Below are 20,624 nucleotides of genomic sequence, written 5' to 3'. Positions count from 1 at the left end.
TTGGTGGGTAACTTTGTGAACAGAGAGTTTTCACCTCCCAGCACGATCCCTGCCTGGCGCCGCTTCCCCATCGCCCTCCCCGGGCGCAGCTGTCAGAGTTAGCATTTCAGCTGAGAATATTTCCTCCTGCCATCTGTTCCCTCGATGGAGCCGGGCTGCAGAAGGAGGCAACCAGGTTTGACTGAGTAAATCACTTTTAACCTGGCCTCTCACGGCTCCATCCAGGCTTCACTCCATCAATCAGCGGGGCTCGCTCCCGACCGGCACGTTTATCCCCCAGAGCTCATTAAAGTGAGCTCTGCACAGCAGCAGAGAGGAGACGCCGGTGATGCTAACGAACAAACATCTTAATTACTGGGAATTTTTACCTCCTGACAGAGCAGACAGACGCCCAGACGGAGCCGGCATGCTAACAACCCAGTGTGGTGACGGGAGCTGCTGCCAGTGGCCTGTGCTTTGCTGAGCATCGTCCCCGAGCCTGCTTGTTGTCCCCCCCCGGCCGCCACCGGAGCCCCGGGGCAGGCATAGCGGGTGCGGAGCATCGGAACGAGCTCATCCAAGGTCATCCTGCCCCACGGGAGGGAACCACCGATGCCTGGCCCAAGGAGGGTGATGGCCACCTTCACCCCGGCTGCCCCAAGGGGACTCACTGACCTTGCCCAGCCGACAGAAGAACACGCTCAGGGCAACACGGGGCTGGGGGGGTTATTTTATTCTTTGCTTTGGTCTATACAAAAACAACTTACAGAAATAATAAAATCTTCCATTCCTGAACCACACTCCAGTAACTGTCCATCCCTTTCCGGTGGAAGCGTTAAACCACCATCAGATCTAGAGCCTCTTTAAAAAATGTGTTAGATAAGGGAGGAGGGGACGGAAACACACCACTCACCAAAAAGAAGGGAAACGGGTTAAAATGTGCAACAGAGATCGGTAGAAGGACACGGTTCCTAACGCTGGAGTCACTCCTCTATGGGTACTGGTAGGATACAGGTACACAAAGTCAGCTCCCCAACGGCTGATCGGAAAGAATTAAACTGCAGACATCCCGATGGCTAAAATGAAGGTCCTGGGACACGGTACCTTTTGCTTTCCGCAAGCTCTGGATTGGCCTGATTAAGTTAGAGTTCGCAGAAAGCAAAGGGTTTTCCCGTGTTAGATTCCTTTCCTAGAACACTAACACGCAGAACAAGTAGTGGGGAAGTTAGAAAGCACAAACTTAAAGACGGCGAAAGCCGTTGGCACCATATTAAAAATAAAAGAAATATATATTCATAGAAAAGACTATTCTGCCAATGAAAGGTCGCTAATGGTGCGGGGTTTGTGTGTTTTAAAGCTTCAGAAACAGTATCTTGGATGCTGGATGCGGCAGTAGGTGCTTGAAGCAGTCCCAGGGGGAAGGACCTTCTCCACAGACCCACAGCGAAGAGAAAAAAAAAAAAAATAATCGAAAAATAAAACCTCTCGTGGGAATGGAAAAGTTTGTCTTCTCAGGCACTTCTGTCTCCCAAGTCCTTCTTGCGAATGCTCAGCTCTGGGGCCACCCTCTTCTGTACGGAGGAAACACCTGCGCGCGGCAGGAGAGAGCTCCCGTTACTCGACCAAGGGGGGAATTGGAGCAGACCAGAGCCCAGGGACCCCCGAGTCCACGGGGCGGTGGGGATGCCAACCCGTGGCAGCACCGGGGACCCCGCGGCACTCCGGGTGCCACCAGCCAGCCCTGCCTCCCCTGGCCACCCGCCCCAGGACTGAGTGTGCCCTCGGTAAGCGCCCGCACCCCGGGTACACGCCAGCAACTACCTGGTGCGGGGGCTACGGGCGGGTTAGGCGAGCATGTGGTCAGCGAAGGGCGCTCGGACGCCGTCGCTGTAGGCGTCCATGGGGTAGTCCCCGTCCATGTCCATGTGCATGTCGATGGGGTCCAGGGGGATGTCACCCGAGTACATGGGGCGGTAGCCGGGGTCCAGCTCTGCAGGGAAGGGATGCGGCAACCTCAGCGCCCGCCAGCGAGAGACTTCTCCAAACCTCAGCCGCCCTCACCTGAGCGTGTGGCACGTGGTGCTGCAAAGGACACGAGGGCCACCCACCACCCACCTGCCCCAAGCCCCCGGGGCAGCCCGGGCACACAGGAGAGCGGCTGCACGTCCTCACCCCGGGGAGCTGAGCATCCCGCTGAGCATCCCCGGGCAGGCTGGGCTGACGCTTCGCTGGCAGCCACCCAAGAAAGGTTTTAAAACCAGCTTGGTTTGGTGAGATGAAACAACTGCCCCACCAGAGCACAGCCCACGAGGGGACGCAGCAGGAAGAGCTGACGTCGTACTCACCGTCTGAGTAGGGCTCGTTGATGGGGATCATGCTCTGAGCCTGCGAAAGAAGGTGACACAATTGAAGAGGGAATTCGTGCTCACGTGTGCACGATGCTCAGGGGCTACGTGGTGCCCAGCCCTGCCCCAGGCAGTGGGTGCTGTGACCCAGGGCTGCTGGAGGGCCAAGGCCACAGCCTGTCCACCCCCCTGCTCCCCCCATATTGTCCGAGCTCTGGCTGGAGGCAGCGGCGGCAGCTTTTGGAGGCAGGACGGGGCCATCCCAAGAAGGCCTGGTTTCCCCAGGGAAAAGGGCTCATCTCCGCGCCCAGCAGGATGCTCACCGCCTCCCAGGCTGCCGGGTCGTGCTTGAAGAGGGAGTTGGTGAGCTCCACGGAGACACGCTTCCTGTAGTCAGGGTTCTTGTCCTCCGAGATTCGGAAGAGCACGGCGGCCGCATAGGTGGCTGCAGGGGAAGGGCGGCAGCCTCAGCTCCCGGTGCCGTGCGGTACCAAAGCACCGGAAGCCCCAGACCGGCTGCAGCTGGGGCGATGCCAGGTGGCAGAGAGCCCCCGGCATGGGGCCCGGCACAGCGTCACTCACCCGTCCCCTCGTTCCTGGAGTGCAGCAGCTCCATCAGCGGAGCTGAGGCCCCCTCAGCATCGATGGCATCTGCCGCCTCCTTGTCCTGGGCCAGCTCACACAGCACACCAGCTGCGACACGCTGGATGTTCTCCACCGGTGAGTAGAGGAGCTGTCAGGAGAGATTAGCAGCAACGTGAAGCAGCTGGCGTGGGGCCGTCGTGCTCCTGACGCGGGCTGACACGTGCGGGTGCCGCCAGTTGAGCATCGCGGCTCCTTGGCCTCGGCACCACGGGGCCGTGCTGCCGGGCGGGAGGTGGCAGAGCGCAGCCCCCCATGTCCCCCCCAGCCCCTGACCTGCACGAAGAGAGGGATGGTGTTGAGGCGGAAGATCTCCATGCGGTTCATGGGGTCCCGGGCCAGGATGTGCAGTGCCCCTGTGCACCCCTCCACGATCTCCTCCATCTTCACTCCGTCCTGCCGGGGGACAAGCGCTCAGCTGGGGCACCACGCCAGGGCACGGCCACCCCGAGCGTGGGCACGGGACAAGTCCCCAGGGACAGGGCGGCTTTTGAGATGCCAGGCTGTGCCAGGAGCGGGGCAGAGGGGCACCCCTGGCAGACCCTACCACGGGGACTCACCGTGTAGGGCTGCTGCGTGCCGGCTGCTACGTGCCGCTGGGCGTCCTGGTGAGCCTTGACCAGCAGCTGGACCAGGCGGGGGATGACGGCGGCCTCCTGGAGCGGGGCATGGTTGGCTGGGCACAGGGCCAGGTTGCGGATCAGGCCTATGGTAGCCTGGAGGAGAGAAGTGGGGAAGGAAGATTTGTCTCGACCATGGACTGGAGCAGCGTGTGGTCCCCATGGGACGGGCTGGCTGGGCCCCCCTTTTTCCCTGCCTGTCCCACCCCATCCCCACTCTGCAGCGCAGGCTGACTTCAGCTTCCTCCCACACCGGATCCGGCCCCCTCCTCGCGGGGGAGGCCGGGGAGAGTATTGATTCCAGCCGAGCAGCCGGCACGAGCCATTTCCTCCATTAGCTGCCATCAAGGACGCAGCCCAGTGGGACCAGGGCTGCAGCAGCCCACCATCGCTCCATGCACGGCACCAGCTGCAGACCCCCCCAGCAGTGTGTCCCAGCAGCTGGGGGCTCGCTCGAGCCCAGCCGTCACCTTCCTCCGGCCCCCAGCAACTCCCCCCCAGCCTCTTACCTTGACCAGTGGCCACTGGTTGGGCTGGTTGAGGAGCTTGACGATAGCGGGGATGCCGTAGTTGAGGCGCACCGAGTTCTGGGCCATCTCGGCCTCAGGGTGCCGGCTGGTGAGGTGCCGGAGAGCGCAGACGGCCGGCTCGGTGATGTCCTCCTTGTCACCCGCCCGCAGGATGGTGTGGATCAGGGCCTCCACCCCGTTCGACTGCGTCACCAGGGTCTTGTTCTTGCTGTTGTTGCAGGTCAGGTTGGAGAGGGTGCCGGTGGCACAGGTCAGCACATTCACATCGTCGGAGCTCAGCTGGTTCACCAGGATCTTGAGGACGCCGTCCAGGCCCTCCTGCAGGGGTGGGAGGTCAGGCTAGATCCCGCACAGCCAGACCCGGGCTCAGCCACCAGCTGGGCTGCAGCTCCACGCCATCCCCTGCGTCTCTTGCCCAGGCATGGGGAGCCAGAGCTGTCCCCCGGACGGGCCAGACGCCCGGCCTTGGCGAGGAGCCCCCTCCCGCAAGGACGGCTCCTGCCATCGCACAGAGCATCCAGTCCCCGGCCGTGCTCTTCCTCCCAGAGCTGCCACCTTCTCCCTCGAGACCCAGGGCGCTCCTGCGGCCGCCCTCGCTGGTGCTCGCACACGCCTCGCTGCAGACCCCTGCCGCCCAGCACACCGCATCCCGGCCCCACGCACCCCTCCTCCCCGGCTCTGCCTGGGCCAGAGCAGGCAGCGATGGCGGAGAGGCAGCGTTTCCACCTCCCACACCGCCCCATCCCCCTGCAACCAGAGCTGCTTCTCCGCGATGCCGGCACGGCGTGAGCAACGGGCGCTCCCCACATGTGCAGCTTTACTTAAGAGTTTAATGTCTCCAGCAGCTTTTCCCTGCTGGGATGTGCAAACAATGCACCCGCCAGCGCTCCCCGAGCGGTCCCGGGGTGACCCTGGTCCCAGCCGTGCCGGCAGGCAGCCAGCAGCGGGGCAGGAAGGAGTTAAAGGCGCCACGGCCGCATCCCCCCATCACTCAGCAGAGCCAGGGGAGGGGACAGTTACACGGTTACAGCCAGCCCAAATATTTTCCACACTACATCAGGCGCTAATCTGCACGGAGAGGCGGCCCCAGCAGATGGGGAACACATCAGGAGGCAGCAAAGGGCTGGGGAGAGCAACCCCAGAGCAGAGCTCGGGGTCACCTTCGCACCAGTGGCCACTCAGCTCCACGGGCACAACCGCCTCGGTGCCGCAATGGCAGCTCCGACCGCAGCTCCCTCGCCGGGGAAGGAGCCGAGCAGGCGGCAGGGACCAGGGCAGGCTGCCGAGGCTCCCCGAGTCAGAGCAAGCGGCAAGTCCTGGCGATGCCCTGCCCAGCACATGAGCAACTGTCGGTGGCCTTGGCCCCGGCACCTGGCTGGCATGGGAAGGGGCCACGAGCAGCCTTCCACGACGCCAGGCAAACCCCTGCTGCAGCGGGGCTCGAGCACGGCTGGGCATCCCCTCGCTCTGCCGAGCGCACGTGCTGCCAGAGCCGGTGGCTCGCGGGGATTGGAAATGGCACGAGGACAATACTTTGGATTTGGTCTGGCACAAGCAGAGGGCGAGAAGCAGCCTGGAGCACCCGGCGGCTGCTACGGAGAAGGCTCCGAAATGCTGCATTGAAGCACCTCAGGGTCCCGCAGACTCACCTGTTTGGTAGCCACGTCGGAGAGGTTTCGCAGGGTCCAGAGACAGTTCTGGACCAGCCTGGGGCTGGAGCTGGTCAGGTGCTTGCCCAACGCCTGCATGCCGCCTGCCAGGGAAGGAGACACCAGCCCATCAGCAAATGCCCCAGCAGAGCAGAGGAGGGGGAGACAGTGGGTCTGCGTGGCGAGCGTGGGCTTGGGCACCACCCGACCGATGTCTCCAACGCACGATCCAGCCTCATCGCTTAGCGGAGGCTAAATGCGGCGCGGGAAGGCAGCCAGGCCAGATCCTGCCCACGCACAGTGCCAGGAAAGCACCTCAGCAGCCTTTCAGAGCAAGAAACCAGGCCACATGCGGGTGGTTTCGCCTAGCCGTGTAAGGCATCAGCACGTCTCGCACACCAGCTGTGAGATGGCACCCTCAGCTGCATCATCCTGACACCACCGTCCTCCTGTGTGACACCAGCTCTGCCGCAGCCCCCCAGCCCCTCTTACCAGCCTCAACGATAGCGGGCTTGTTGCTGGGACACACCGAAAGCACCTTGAGCACCCGGCTCGTGGTCCAGAGCAGCTTCTCGTAGTTGTAGCTGCGCATGATCTGCACCAGGGCTTGGGGTCCTCCGTTGGCCAAAATAATCAGCTGCAAGACAGAAGGGCCGGGGTCGGGGCGTGCGGCAGCTCTGCGTTGCTGGGACCACCGCTCTGCTTTCCCCAGCTTGTGCCAGGACACCAGGTCCGGCCATTCTGCAGGCAGGAGTGCTTCGGGCCACCCCCGCCGGGGCCGTGCACTGCCACTGCCCCCCCCCGGCCACCCCAGCCCCGCGCCCTGGGGTCCCCCGCCCCGTGCCACAGGCGGGACAGGCAGCAGCCCCCCGCCCAGCCAGTGTCGGGGGGCTCCCTGGGACGGGACCTCTGCACGAGGCCCGGACAACTCGTGCGTAGGAGGAGAGGAGCGGCCAAAGAACGAAGACAGAGGCATTGCCCAGAGCAGCCAGGGGAGAAACCCAGATGAAGTGATCTACCGGCCAGACTGGGACAGTCTACGTTTTCGGGGACGCTGCACCTGCAAGAGGTGAGACGCAGCAGCGTGGCATACAGCACAACCGCTCCGCAGCCGGCTGTGGCCGGGGGGCACACGGGCCGAGACGCAAGGAGCTCCCACCCCTGCCTCCGGGCTTCTGTCTGTCAGGAGCGAGGTTGGGCGACCGCCCCCCTCTCCTGCCCTCCCTCCGGCAGGACCCGACGCAGCAGGCCGGGCTCCCCGGGGGCACACCTTGCTCTCCTGGTTCCCATAGGCGAGGAGCTGAAGGCAGTCGGTGGTGATAGCCAGGAACTTGGGGTTGTTCTTGTTCAGCAGGGGAACCATCTTCTGCAGGCCGTCGGCCAGGCGCACAGCCATCTTGGCCCCTTCCTGGTAGAGCAGCAGGTTGTGCAGGGTAGTGATGGCGTAGAAGAGGACCGACTCGACTGGCGAGCTGCAGGCAGGCAGCACAGAGCCACGTTAGTGCAGGCAGCTGCCTCCGGGCTCACCAGGCTGCCAGCGGAGCCCCCGGGGCTGCCCCGAGTCCTGACTCCCACCCAACGCCCTTCAGCAGGACCCGGTCTGAGGCCACTGTGCCGCGTGGCCCTGGGGAAGGGACACCTCCTCTTTGGGGCAGAGCAGAGACAAGAGCCCCATCTTCACAGACAAGGCAGCGTGGGGGACCGCTCCCCTCCTCCTGCCCCCACACAGGCTCCAAACGCAGCAAACCCCTGGGGATTTCACAGGCTAAAAGGCTCAAGGTCTCCCACTCCCTTGTTTTGGTGTGAGCAGGAGGAGGACCTGCGTCTAGGGGCACCACGAGCCCTCCCGTCCTCTGTCCCCAGCCCAGGCACTCGCCTGGCTGCCAGCCTGGGAGGGACCGCTCGGCTCTGTCATTCTCTCGGGACCCCCTGCCAGCACCCTCGTACCTCAGCATCCTGACGAGGGCCGGGATGCCGCCAGACTTGAAGATGGAGAGCAGGCCCTCGCGGTGGTGCGAGAGGTTGTGCAGGATGCTGGTGGTGCAGCGGGCCGTGTCCAGGTCACTGGTGCTCTGCATGGTGCGGACCACGGCCGCCACGATCTGGGGTGACTGCATCAGGGCGCGGCGCGACGCCTCCTTCTTGGAGAGCTGGTTGACAATCATGGCCGCTTTGCTGACAACCACCTGGGTGGGGGAGAGAAGCCGGCCGGTGGGAGGGGGTCCCACTACTGCCCATCACAGCAGGGACAGGAGGGATCCCACTGCTGGGTGAGAGCTGGCCCGGGGCTGCTGCACATCGGCAGCGCAGGCGAGGATTGCTATTTTTAAGAATCCTCATCCACGATGCTCCAGGAGCTACGCTGCGGTTTGCAGCAGCGGACGGCACACGGTCGGGTCCACGGAGCACCGAGAGCTGGCAAGAAGCGCTCAGCGTGTGTGCGAGCCAGGGCAGGAGAGCCGTGTCCGAGCAGCAAGGACAGGCTGTGAGGAGACGTGGGTGGGCAGAGGTGGGCTCAGTCCCGTTGCAGCATGGAGGCAACCACAGAGCTTTGTCAAGAGGAAGGAGTCGGACAGCAGCCATGGAGCCCCACAAGGACGGCAACCCGGCCACGGCTGGGGAAACGCACCCTGCAAGCCCGGCAGCTGAAAGCCCAGACACACGCACAGCCAAACCATGCTTCCTTACCGGGTCCTCATCATTGAGCAGCTTGGTGAGCTCCGGGATGGCGCGGGTGGCCAGCTCGGCATCGTCCTGGTAGTTGATGAGGTGCACGATGGCCGATTTCAGCATCTGCGAGGGCTCTGCCAGGCGCTGCACGTTGGTCTGCTGCCCCTCCAGCTGGGTGGTGATGAGCAGGGAGCGGTCCTCCACCGTCTCGGGGTACATGGCGGCCCGGACGCGCTGGGCCCGGGTCATGGCCAGCTGAGCCTCCATGTCCGCTGCAGGGGTGGATGGGGAGGCAGCGTTAGACTCGGGTTCTCCCCGAGGAGCGCTCCTAGCCCTGCTTTCCAATTTCAATTAGCTGAGCAAGAGCTTAGCGCAACAACGCCGGCAACGTCAGCAGTCCCAGCACGCTCTGCAAGGAGCCGGTGCTTCAAAGTGTAAACAGATATGGCAGCACAGAGATAAGGCAACGCTCAATTAAGCAGCATGATTAGGCAGTTGTCACACAAGGCCTATTAATTAAAAAATTAAGGATATTTACGACTTGGGACCAGCTGACACTGGGGATTAGGAGAAGGACACGGAGGCCTTCACCATCGGGGATGTCAGGACAAGCGTGACCCCAGGGACAGAGCTGCTGCAGCGGCCACGCGCAGCCCCCACCTCTGCGGCACAGGGACCGCGCGGGGCTCAGCGCTCTCCACGGGGCTCTGCCTCCCCGGGGGTGCTGGCGGTTAAAGCTGGCAGGGCTCATCGCTGACGAGGGAACCGAAGAGGCGAGCGGAGCCAACCAGCCCTCCTTCTAAAGGATAAAGCTGTGGGAAGCATCTCCTTTAGCTTTGGGGGCTGCGTTTCTGTCTGCTTCGCCCTCGCAGCAGCAGGAGAAGACGGGTCGGCCGGCGGGGCTTTACGGCACACGCCGGCAGCTCTGCCAGCCACGCTGAGACAGGTTTCCCGAGCAGGCAGGCAGGAGAGCAGACGGCCAATCTGTGGGCTGGGATCAGCTGTTTCTATCTCTAGCCAACCCACCGGCGCGCTCGGATGTACGTGCACAGCTCAGCACCGGTGCGGGCTGGCTGCGAGCCGCCCCTACGCAAGAGCCTCTCGGCGCAGGGAAGGAGGACGGGAGGGAGCATATTTTAGGCAGCAACAACTCCCGGGGTGTGGAAGTCGGCGTGGAGGAGTGCCCAGAAGGAGCGTGGCTCGTGGGGGAGGTGGAGGAAGGCAGGAGCCGAGCAGCCGAACTCGCAGACGCGCCCGGCCCCACGGCCCCTACCTTGTGCTTGGCTCTGGCCCTGGCTCCCTCCCTGGCAGTAGCTCGTGGTGGTCGTCTTCTTGATGGTGTACTGCTTCCCATAGACCTCGTCATCGTCCCCGAGGCACTTGCTGCTGACGGAGGGCACCTGGGTGTTGACGCCGGAGTGGATGCCCGAGTCATAGGTGTAGGTTTGCTGCCACTCCGTCACCTTGATCGGCTGTTCCATCATGTTCATCACCTCCATGGCTGCTCTGCGGGGCAGGGAGGGGAGAAGTTACACCTCTGGCAGAGCCCAGGTTGCCGCAGCACCCTCTCGCTCCTCTCCCGCGCCAACCTGCGCGGCAGACCCCGGCGCGGCAGACCCCGGCGTGGCAGGGCACGGCAGCCGGCCCCTGCGCAGCCCACGAGCAGATCTCTATCTGACCTCCTCCCCCATGCAAGATGAAAGGCGGCACCGGGATGACGAACCCACAGCTCAGCACTTTGCTGCTCGTGTTCAGACACGAACCGTGGCTGCAACCGGCGCAGACCGCGCACGGCTGGCTGAGCCGTCAGCCAGCGCCCACCGCGCAACGCCGTGTCTCACCGCCTCGGCAGCGAAGGTGTGAGCAGGCTCTGCCCAGCCTGGAGAGACCCCCCCTCCCCAGCCAGCCCCCCCCTCCAGCTCCAGGCTCCCCCGGCTGCCCACAGGCTTTTTAAAGAGCAGTTTCCAGAGACAGTGCCTGGCACAGAGCTGGGGACAGCCACAAGGCTGGAGCTCCAAGAATAAAACAAACCTTTTTAGAAGCCCTTCTGGGACACTCCTAAAGCACCTAAAAATAACCAGGCGAAGCCACCGGCTCGTCTCTCCCGTGGGCGCTCAGCACCACAAGCGCTCACGGCACGGTCTGGGGCTGGGTGCTCCCCATGCTGTGCCGAGCACCACGCCGTGGCTGCGAGGAGCTGGGACGGGGCAGACATCTCAAAACTCAGGACAAACCAGTCAAGGTTGCTTGCAAGCAGGGCTGGGTTTCCCTCGTCTTTAATTTGGGGATGCAGGGGGAGGGAGAACGGCTCATGGATTAACCCCTGAGCTCATCGTGGCAGGCGGATGCTGCAGGGCTGTGAGTCACCGGCCCTGCATCCAGCCCCCGGCACAGCCAGGAGGGGAGGGATGGAGGGACGGAGGCAGGCAGGGATGGATGGAGACAGCGGCCAGCCAGCCCCACCGCTGCTGACCCACCACCACCCAGGCGCCTGCCGGGATTTCTTCCCCTTCCTCCGGCCGCACAGGAGGCCGCGCAGGGGTGGGGATGAGTCAGAGTTTCAGAGGTGATAAGAGGCGAAGGGAGCAGCTGGCGCTCGGCGGAGCTGGGCGCAGCAGCAACCGCGCTTCCAAACAGAGGCATAATTACCACCTCCACCGGCACTGATTCATGCAGCAAGCTGGACCAGGGCAGCCGTGCGCCCCTGGCTCCGCTCCAGCCGCCGGCACAGCTCGGGGCTCACCGGGACCAGCCGGGCTGGTGCGGCAGCCTCAGTTCCCAGCACCCTCCTTGGGGGAGCAAGGGGGACAGAGGACAAGCCCCCCACCAACCCAGGCCCCCCGCCACGCCGGCATCTGAGTCAGGGCGTTGGGTGGTGGCCGAGGACGCGGCTTGCGCGGGGCAGCAAGGCATTGCGCGCACGGGCTTGGCACGGCTCGCCCCAGCCCTGCCGGCTGCTCCCAAGGAGCGGCCGAGCCCTCGCGAGTGGCACAGGCTGACGCTCACAGGGAAAAATCCCAGCTCAGGCACACGCGCTCCTTCCCAGGGAGCAGCAGCTGGGTGGGGAAGCAGGAGCCCCGCCAGACTCCTGTCCCTATCCACCCCCATGGCTGGATGCATCCCACCACCCCCACCCCCAGCCACCTTCCCGGAGCCACTGCAGGGTACTGCTCCTGTCAATTCAATATTTTTTGAGCTGTCAAGCAGCAATCCGCAGACTAAGTACTGCTCTGGCTTTAATGGCTTGTGCATAATGCATGTTTATAAGGCAGCAAGAGAGGGACCCACTAATGGAGGCCAGCGGGGGCAAATCATTCCCACGGCAGGGCGCGGGCGGGAGCTGGGGTTTCCGTTTGGTGCGTGACACACGGCACCGGGGGCGAGGAGCAAGCTCGGCTCAGCCACCCACCCCACGTCAGAGCAGGGTTTGGCCAGGAAAGCCCCTGCGCGGAGCCGGGAATGCCAGCACCGCACACCCCCTGTGTGTGTATTCATGAGCTGTTGAATTGGTGCTTGGGAGAACAAGTCCTCCCAGCTGGGTCACCCTGGCCACAGTGGCAGAGGCTCCAAATCATGTCAGGAAACTTGAGAAAACCAATGCCAAATCACGCCCGAGGAAGCACGGCAGGCAGGAGAGCACTCCACCGGCACGGCAAGTCACCACAGTGCAGGAGCTGGTACAAATCATGGGACATCCCAGCCTGGAGCTGGTGTACAAAGCCTTGGCAGCAGGGCTGCGGCCAGAGGGACCCCGGCACCCCCAGACCAAGAAAGCTGCCCTGGACAGGGTGGGCAAGGGGAGAGCTGAGCCGAGGGCAGAAAAGCTCACAGAGGGGTGTAAGGACCCCAAGCATCCACCCCAGCCAGGACAGGGACCCTCAGACAGCAGCGAGCTGGCAGGAAGGGCTGGTGCTGCCTGCACTGTCGGTCAGCCAGGAACAGCTGCTCTACAATTTACAGGCCTTTGACAGGCACTTAATTTTTCAAACCTCCATGAGTTCAGCTCAGACACTGGCTTCTCAGAGCCCTGCATTATGCATGAGCCACCCCCCCGTCTGCACCACCGGCACCCCAGAGACATCAAAAGCCAGCAAAGCTCCTCAGAGCCCAGACACAGGCTCAGGTGATCAGCCCCAGACAAGCTCCAAGCAGGAGAGTGGGTCCAAGCTAATGAGCACCGTGTTAGACCTGTCTGAGCACAGCACCCTGCTGCAGGGGGGGCAGGGGCCACCAGGGACAGGCGTTACACAGTTTGGGGGACTTTCCCTCCCCAGAAGGGACCCTGGGGAACCTCGTTAAACACAGCACCCATCCTTCCCCTGGAGCATCACCCCACCAGCAGCCTGGGGGTTTGCTCAGCACCGCAGGCAGCCAGTGGCACCCGAGGTGACTGGGCCAGTGGAGCAAATGTCAGCCACTCCAGCGGTGAGCAGTGACATTTCCCAAACCCTGTGTCAAGTGTCCTCTGCTCCTCACTCAGCGAGGGCCAGACACCTGACATGAGCTTCTCTCCATCCTCCATGGCTGGGCTCTGTCCTCAGATGTCCTCCCTCCTCCAGAGGAGAGCGGGACGGGTGGTCCCCCAGGCAGGGGATGCTGGTTACGCCTGGGTTCACCTTCAGCAGGAGCCGGTCACCAGCGATGCTTTTGGTGGTAAAGGGCTGCAGTGGGGCAGGACCCCTGCCAGCAGCGGAGGGCAGGGCAGCAGTTCACACAGGAGGGAGAAGCAGGGGGTATTTGGGGCACATGAGCACAGGGGATGCTTGGGTGGGCTCCAGCCCCCTCCACAACCAGGCCTGTCCGTAGGACGATCACTGCTGAGCCCAGCCCTTATCTCCCTCCCACCATGCTGGTACTAACCAGAGTGGGAAGCAGAGCACAGCAAGGGCAGAGCAGTACCACCAAGCCCTGGCTGAGCCCCCCCCCCCGACCTGCACAGAGCTGGGACCCCAGGGAAACAGGACTCACTCCAGGGAACAGTGAGGAAACCCCCCAGGAAACAGAGAGACAGATGTGGGGGACCCCACGGAGGGGACAGCAGCTTTAGGGAAGGACCTCCAGCCTGCCCCGACCTCCATGATGGGGAACGGGCCAAGCTGTGGCGGGGGGGCTTCAGCCTCCCCCGTGCAGGGGACAGCCAGGAGAAGGTTAATCCCTCTCCCATCACTTCCCGCAGCCAGGAGCACCGGGGAAGGCAGAGGAAGCTCCCACAGCTGTACGGCACCGGCCAGCAGCTCATCCGCCCCCGGAGCCATTTGATCAGCGTCCAGGCAGCATCACACCCCCCCCCCGCCCCGAGGCACCGTCTGCGGAGGAAGTCTCCAGCAAACACACAACCCCGGGCCTGACCAGCCCTTCCCTCCGGCTGCCAGGAGAAGCCTTCGGCCTCGCGCAGGCAGGACACAGCCGGCAGAGCCCAGTGCTCCTGCTGACGTACGGCCGAGCTGCCCACAACAGCGGCAGGGAAGCCAGGAACGCTGCTTCATGCAAAAATAGTTATTGCTCCGGGACTCCTCATGGGGCAGCAATCCCTGGGGTGAGCAGCTGTGACCCCCCAATAAGGGTTTACCCCTAGGTGAGCAAGTGGGGGGCATGGAGCACCCCCACATCCCAAGTGCCAGCCAGGGGCCGCACGGGAGCGGGCACCAGGACCTGAGGGTTGGTGGAAGCAGCCTGAGTAGCATGGGATGCCGGCAGAGGGGATGCCGTAGCCCTCCGCTGAGCCCCGTCCTTGCACGCATCCTTCCCGGCATCCCTGCTGGGAACAGAGCACAGCAGGACTGGAGGTGCCCCCGCTCAGGAGCCACATCGTGCGAGGGGCCGAGCTCGGCTGCGGGAAGCGTGCGAGCAACTGCAATTACAGTCACTCAGGCTTTTAAGAAAAGGAAAGAGACAGTTAAGGCAATTCAACAAATGCAATGCGAGAAAAGACTCTATTTTAGAAGCACTTACGCTACATGCAAGCGATCTCCGGTCCTCCCCACCCTCCTGGAGCAGCCGGGGGATTAGCGACCGCCCGCTCAGACGGCGAGGCAGGGGGAGAGCAGCCTCGACAGCCGCAGCTCCGGAGCCCTCCCAGGGACAAGGGCACCCAGGAGAGCTGCACCCTGAGGTCCCGCACCCCCCTGCCCCGGGGGGGGGCCCAGACCAACACCATTGCACTGGTGGCTAACGAAGCTGGGGTAGCAGCTAACGAAGCTCCTGCAACAGAACCAGTGCTGTACAAAAGCTTCAATGGTTTTGAAGAGGATCCCTCGCAGGAACACGCAGCAGGAGGAGGCAGAGAAAGGAGCTTTTCAAGACCTCACCAGTATCAATGAGAAGCGTTTGAGTCAGATCCCGGCTACCATGAGTCCTTTCAATAGGGCTTTACAGTGAAGATAAGTGAAAGAATTCAAAGGAGAAGGAAAGCAGCTTGAAGTTTAATGAGGAGACGACAGGCAACGGGGGATCGGCCTCTTGTTAGAAAGCAGGCTGTAACGGTGCGAGGCCGCCCTGGCCCCAGCCCTGCACACAAAGGAGCCGATGGCCTTTGTTCGCCAACACTCACAAGTCAGGAGCAGCTCCTGGAGCTGGTGGGGCCACCGACAACTTCGGGTCACTTGGGGAGGGCAGCGAGGGGTGCAAAAGCTGCTCTTCAGACCTGGGCTCCCTCACTGCTTAAGGCTCTAAAATCCTATTTATTTTCCAGCTGCTCCTGACAAGGTTAAGTTTGAGCTGCCGAAATCCCCACGTACAGCCCCTGCTCCTCAGGCAGCGCCAAGGGGGCCGCATCCCCCCCCCCGAGCACGGTGAGACCACGAGCCGGCCCCAGCAGAGCAGCATCACAACTGATGGAGGCTGATGCTCTCCATCAAGGCAGAGCACGTTCCCCAAGCTCCGAAAGCGCCTTGCTTTCACCCGAATTAACAGCTACTGACAGCTCCAGCACACGCCAAGTCCAGGCTGTAATATTTTGGCACTTCACATCACAAAATGACAAGGTATTATCCATCAAGTGCTCTCCCGTTGTGAGAGCACACACAACACCCAGGACAGCCCCTCTCCCGCAGCACACTGCGGGGCGACCCAGCCCTCGCACGGGGCACCACCGGACACCCGGGACTCGTGCAAGAGCTGTGCCAAAACACCGTCTGCTGCACCACTGCTTGGGCTTCCCCAGGGAGCCCCGCTGCCCATGCTGTGCCCTGCATGGCCCCCCCAGCGTCACCTCCCTGCCCCACGTGCACGGCGCTGCCCTGGATCCAGCAGCCTTGATTTGGGATCAGGTCCCCCTCCCACAGCTCTTGTGCCATGCCTGGCTGGCTCTGCCCACACGGGGTGAGCCCCACGGCAGGACCCCAGCCCAGGGAGGGTTTTCCCAGGGACATTCACATGCCAAAGACCCATTGCAGGGTCTCCGGCAGTGCATCTCCCCTCCCCGCATCCCCAGTTGCTGGTACAGACATACCAGGATCGGAGGACCCATGTGGACACACCCCCTCCTCAATTAAAGTTTGCTGATCTCATTGGAAACACTGCTGGGAAAGATGGGAACCTGCCACTTGTCCATGGAAAGAAGAACTGGCATCATGCAATTAATCACAATAACTCCATCTGGATAAAAAAATAATCTTGTTTTAAAGAGCACAAAGAACAAGGTGTCCTTTAAGAACACGATAATTGCAGGCTTTAAATTTAGACTTTGAGGCTCGTAGCTCCAGTCGCGGTGCCCAGAACCACGGGATTTTGCCACCCGGCCCTGCTGCTGCCAGAGGAGCCGAGGCAGCGGGGAGGGACGCAGAGCTGCTGAGCCCCAGCTTAATTTCTCCATCCAATTGCATTACATCTGTAAAGTTCAGACGCTTCACAAGAAATTATCACCAACACCCGTCAGCACCCAGCCTGTCGGAGCAAGTTAATGATTTGTCACCAGGGCTCTGCCCGCGCGTCACAACAATTACAGCAGGGCTCCTTACAGCAGCCAAAGGTCTCTTCCCCCACCAGCAAAGCACAGGCACTTTATCCAGCTATCCACCCCCAAAAGCCGCACGGGACCGTGGCACATCCCACACCTCGGGGTCCCCCCCACCCCGAGAGGGCACTGCTGCTCACTCGCCTTCACCACCTCCTGCGGGTTTGATCACCCAGGCATGGGATATTTGGAAAACACCGAGCATTCCACCTCCACCCAGCCTCCAGCTCCTGCTCAGGGTCTCGAAAGGAGCCCAAGGACTCACTCGGTTCAAAACAGCACAGACGCGGCCGGGCTGCTCGACAACCCCAGGCACAGCACAAGATTCCTGCCCTGTTTGCAAAGCGATTTCGGAGCAGAGCGACCAAGGCACATTGAAATGCCTCCAGGCCTGTCAGCAGCTGCAGCAAACCCCATCAGAGCCAGCATATTTAGAAGGGTATTTCAAACCTCTACCTAATTAGAAACATCTTCACCTCCCCCCCGGGGCCATCGACAAGCCATGCAGCATTCCCACGCCAGAGGTGGGAAGCAGAGGGGGCCAGGAGCTCTGCCCATTGAGGCACCTGCGTGGCTCCAAAGCCAACCCAGTTTAAGCACGGACATGGTTTTTTTTTTTTTTTTTTAGCTGCTTAGGTCAAGTTTTAAGACTTCTTTGGAGAGGGAGCGCCTGTGCCCTCACGTCCCTGCCATCCTCCGCTGCTTCGCCAAACTGCATCTGTTGGAAAGGGGAGTAGAACCTCCTCCTGAACCAGGGAACGCTGCAGCGATTCAAGGCACCGATGCAGCCCTGGCATCCTCCCGAGCCGCCGCCCCAGCTGCTTCCATCTGCACAGACCAACCTGGGACACCCCACGGTCTCACAGGACCGAGATCCACCACCCCAGCCCCAGCTCTGGGTGACACCGGGCACCCCACACACACCTGTCTAGGTGGGAAAGCACCACCTGAAATCAAGGTAAAAGCTGAAGTCCAAGGTAGACTCGCACTGCTTTAATAGAAATTAAATTTCTTTTTAACTTCTGTTAATTAGAAGCCAGTCTAATTTAAATCTTCAAGACTAGCGCAAGCCTCGGTACAGATGCCGCAATTAAAGTCTTGCAAGTTCTCCGCAAAGAACCTCCACTTCCCCAGCTTGCAAAGCGGGGGCCAAGGGCAGCTCCGCTCCCGAAGGCTCTGCCATCTGCGAGCGGCAGCGCGCCCGACAGAAGCGTCGTCTTAAACCCCGGAGATCTGGAAGTGCGATAAAAAGCCAAATCCCATCAAGTGCTCCCACACCAAACCACAGCCTTGAAGGGAAGCCATCGTCACAGGAACAGTCTCAGCTGAAAGAGCCATGCAGCTGCACCACAGTTGCCTGCCCCAGCTGATTAAGGATTTCAGGTGAGGGAAACAAAGGGGAGAGTTAATGGGATTAGGACAGCACTGAATATGACACTGAAATACAGCACTGGGACCAGAGGGGAAATTCTCCAAGGTCCCTGGCTGCAGCCAAGCCACGAGCTGGTTGCACTGCTCGAGGTGGTGGAGGCTCCAGGCACGGTGCACAAATCACTCACATGCCCAGCCCCAGCAGACCGACCCCCCCCCCAGCAGTCCAGCTTGCCCCACCGGGGATGCACGCACTTCCTGGAGCCGGCGAGGACGCGCCACATCGCCCAGACAATAGACCGTAAACGCCATTGTCTGGAAGCGAGGGCCCTGCCGCAGCCGCCCCACCTTCCCCCAGCACCCCCCAAGAGCCCCTGAGCATCGGGGACCCACGTCTCCCCCAGCACCCACGCAGGAGCCAGCCCCGGAGGGGAAACACCCCGCAGCCACTGAGGCCAGGAGCTCTGTGCATTCCCATCCTGATGGCCAACTTGTTTAAGCCAAATTAGCAGTAAAATGGGTTTTTCATGACACTTTATGGAAATCCTCCAAAGCGATGAACCATTACAAGCTTCAGATGGGCAAAGGCTGTTTCACCAGCCAGCCCGCACCCTTCCAGCCGACTCTGATAAAACACCAACAAGGACACAGAAAGGGACCTCAAAACCCCCCCAGCCCCATTACCAGACGGCAGGGCTGGGCGCGGGGCCAGGAGCAGACCCCGCAGGCACCGCACCCGCCCTGGATGCGGCCAACAGCCCCGAGCTAACGCCTCCGGCGGCCCCAGCACCGCTCCGGCACCGCTCCAGCCCCGCAGCAGCCGGCAGGGAGACGCTTCGCCCCCGACGCCCCACCAACCCGATGGCAGACGGACACGACACTGCCGGGTGTCAGGGCTGGCAAGCGGCACCGGTGCCAAAACCAGCACGACGTGGGCTGGAGCAGGAGGTGCAGCAACCGCGGGGGCCAGATCCAACTGGGTCACCGGCTGCCACCGTCCTTCTGGAACATTGCCCCAGACACGGGGCTCGCCCAGGCACCCCAACAGCATCCCAGGAAAGCTGGCAGGGTGCGGGGACGCTGCTGCCCGACAAAAGCGGGTGCAGGCTGCTGCCCTCACACCCGCGCGGGCACGGCAGCGGTGCGGGTCACCCGGGATCGTCCCCGGCAGGCGGCCGTGCCCTCCCGGCAGGCTTTCACGCTCCTCTCGCAGGACAAACGTCTCTCCAAGTTGCTGGTACGACAACCTACGTCGTTCTCCTCCTCTGGGCAACTCCCAGCAACGTTTCAGCATTATCCTTTCATCTGCTCTGCAAACCTGATTAATTAAGCTAATCACTCAGCTAACGCAATTAGAGTGCTCTCTCCTGTCCAAACACCAGACAAAATGAGGAGTTTCGCTCCCCCCACGTTTCCCCGCACCGATATCCGCTGTCGGCCGCTCCTGGGGGGCTCAGCTGGGAACCCCCCCACGCAGAGCGGTGCCCAACACCCCTCCATGCCATGGGGGGGGGAATGACCCCAGGCCACCCCCATCCCCTCCCGGCCCCTGCGGGCTCCCAGCCACGACAGCCTGGGAACGGGCTTTGCAATCCCGGCTGAGGGCCAGGGGCAGCCCACCGGCACCGGGGGGGGCTCCGGTGAGCCCATCAGGTGTGACGCCAGCCGGGCCACCAAACAGCCACGGTTTACGTCCGAGCCCCGCGGCCACCTGGGCGAGCAGCGTGCCAGGGCCTCGCCCGCAGCCCCGCCACCGCCCCGGTCCGTGCAGCCGCGGCTCCCAGCGTACCCGGGCGGTGCCGGGGATGAAGCCGCCGCCGCCGCCGCCTCGCACCGGGGTGCGGGAGGAGGGGCGGGGGGGAGGGGGAAGGGGGTCGCTGACCGGGAGAGCAACTTGCAAACTCGGTCCCGCAGCACCGGGCGGGGAGCGGGGGCCGGGACAGCCCAGCCCACCCGCGGGGGCTCGCCCCGGGGACCCGCCCGACCGGATCCGCGCAGGCTGGGCTCGGCCACCGGCCCCACGCAGGACAAGCCGAGCTCACGGGCAGCACACGGTTCCGCGCCCGCTCTGCGGGAGCTCTGCCCCGGGCGGCGGCGGGACCGACCGGGAACGTCTGGCACTACCCAGCCCCGATTCCTCCCGGCCCCAAGCGCGGCCGCTCCCCAGCCCGGGACGCCCGGCTGCCCCGACCCCCCCACACCCCGGCCCTGCCAAGCTCCGGGCCCAGCCCCCCGGGCGCTGCAGCGGCGACCCGTCCCGGTCCCGGTCCCGTCCCCGCTCACCTGCGCGGTGGCTCCCCCTGCGCGGACACTGGCAGCCGCCCCGCTCCTGCCCGAACAAAAGGCGAGCAGCGCCCCGCGCCCCGCCCCGCCCCCGCCCCGCCCTGCCCCGCCCCGGCACACGCACCGCCCCCGCGCCGCCGGATCGCTATTGGATCGTCGGCACGTCGGTCAATCCCGAGGCGCGTCGGGCACCGCCCCCGCCGGACGTGTTTATCCGCTCTCTATTGGCGGAGGCGCGGTCCCCCCGCCCTTCTCTGGCAGGCGATTGGACAACGGGGCGGGGCGGGTGGGGCGGGGAAGGGCGCGACCGCGAGGGGGATCACCTGGGTGACGTCAGTGGGCGGGGCGAGGCGGGGTCGGGGCGGAGCCAGGGCCCCTCCGCTGGGCAGGGGGCGGGGCCAGCCCCGGGGGGTGCGGGGACCCCCGAGGGCTGTGGGGTTGCTGGGCCCACGGGGGGGGGGGTGTGGGGTGCGAGGAGCCCTCCCACACCTGGTGTGCACGTGGGGTGCAAAAAAGACCCCCCCAGGGCAGGCGAGGGGTGCCGGGACCCCCGCAAGGGAGCTGGGGCACCCCACGGCCTC

The 20,624-nt window shown here is 63.3% G+C and overlaps 1 protein-coding gene across 2 annotated transcripts; it reads right to left on the bottom strand.

Annotated features, from left to right (window-relative positions):
- Positions 1-694: 694 nt before the first annotated feature.
- JUP (junction plakoglobin) lies at positions 695-20,105 on the bottom strand. 2 transcript variants are annotated; one of them, XM_075774889.1, is made up of 15 exons: positions 20,044-20,105; positions 9,709-9,941; positions 8,454-8,707; positions 7,713-7,951; positions 7,036-7,237; positions 6,258-6,402; positions 5,766-5,869; positions 4,096-4,434; positions 3,527-3,682; positions 3,243-3,362; positions 2,907-3,057; positions 2,648-2,769; positions 2,325-2,364; positions 1,801-1,969; positions 695-1,567 (listed from the first exon to the last, which is right to left on the bottom strand). In XM_075774889.1, exons 2-14 carry the CDS (start codon positions 9,932-9,934, stop codon positions 1,824-1,826), a joined length of 2,244 nt encoding a protein of 747 aa, XP_075631004.1. In that variant the 5' UTR covers positions 9,935-9,941; positions 20,044-20,105; the 3' UTR covers positions 695-1,567; positions 1,801-1,823. The 2 variants fall into 2 exon arrangements, with proteins under 2 accessions (XP_075631004.1, XP_075631003.1); XM_075774888.1 differs by lacking the exon at positions 20,044-20,105 and adding an exon at positions 10,467-10,484.
- Between the last annotated feature and the right edge of the window lie 519 nt (positions 20,106-20,624).

The sequence above is a fragment of the Balearica regulorum genome, chromosome 24 (assembly GCF_011004875.1).
Source record: "Balearica regulorum gibbericeps isolate bBalReg1 chromosome 24, bBalReg1.pri, whole genome shotgun sequence".
Classification (NCBI taxonomy): Eukaryota; Metazoa; Chordata; class Aves; order Gruiformes; family Gruidae; genus Balearica; species Balearica regulorum.
This window is presented reverse-complemented; position numbering and strand designations above follow the sequence as displayed.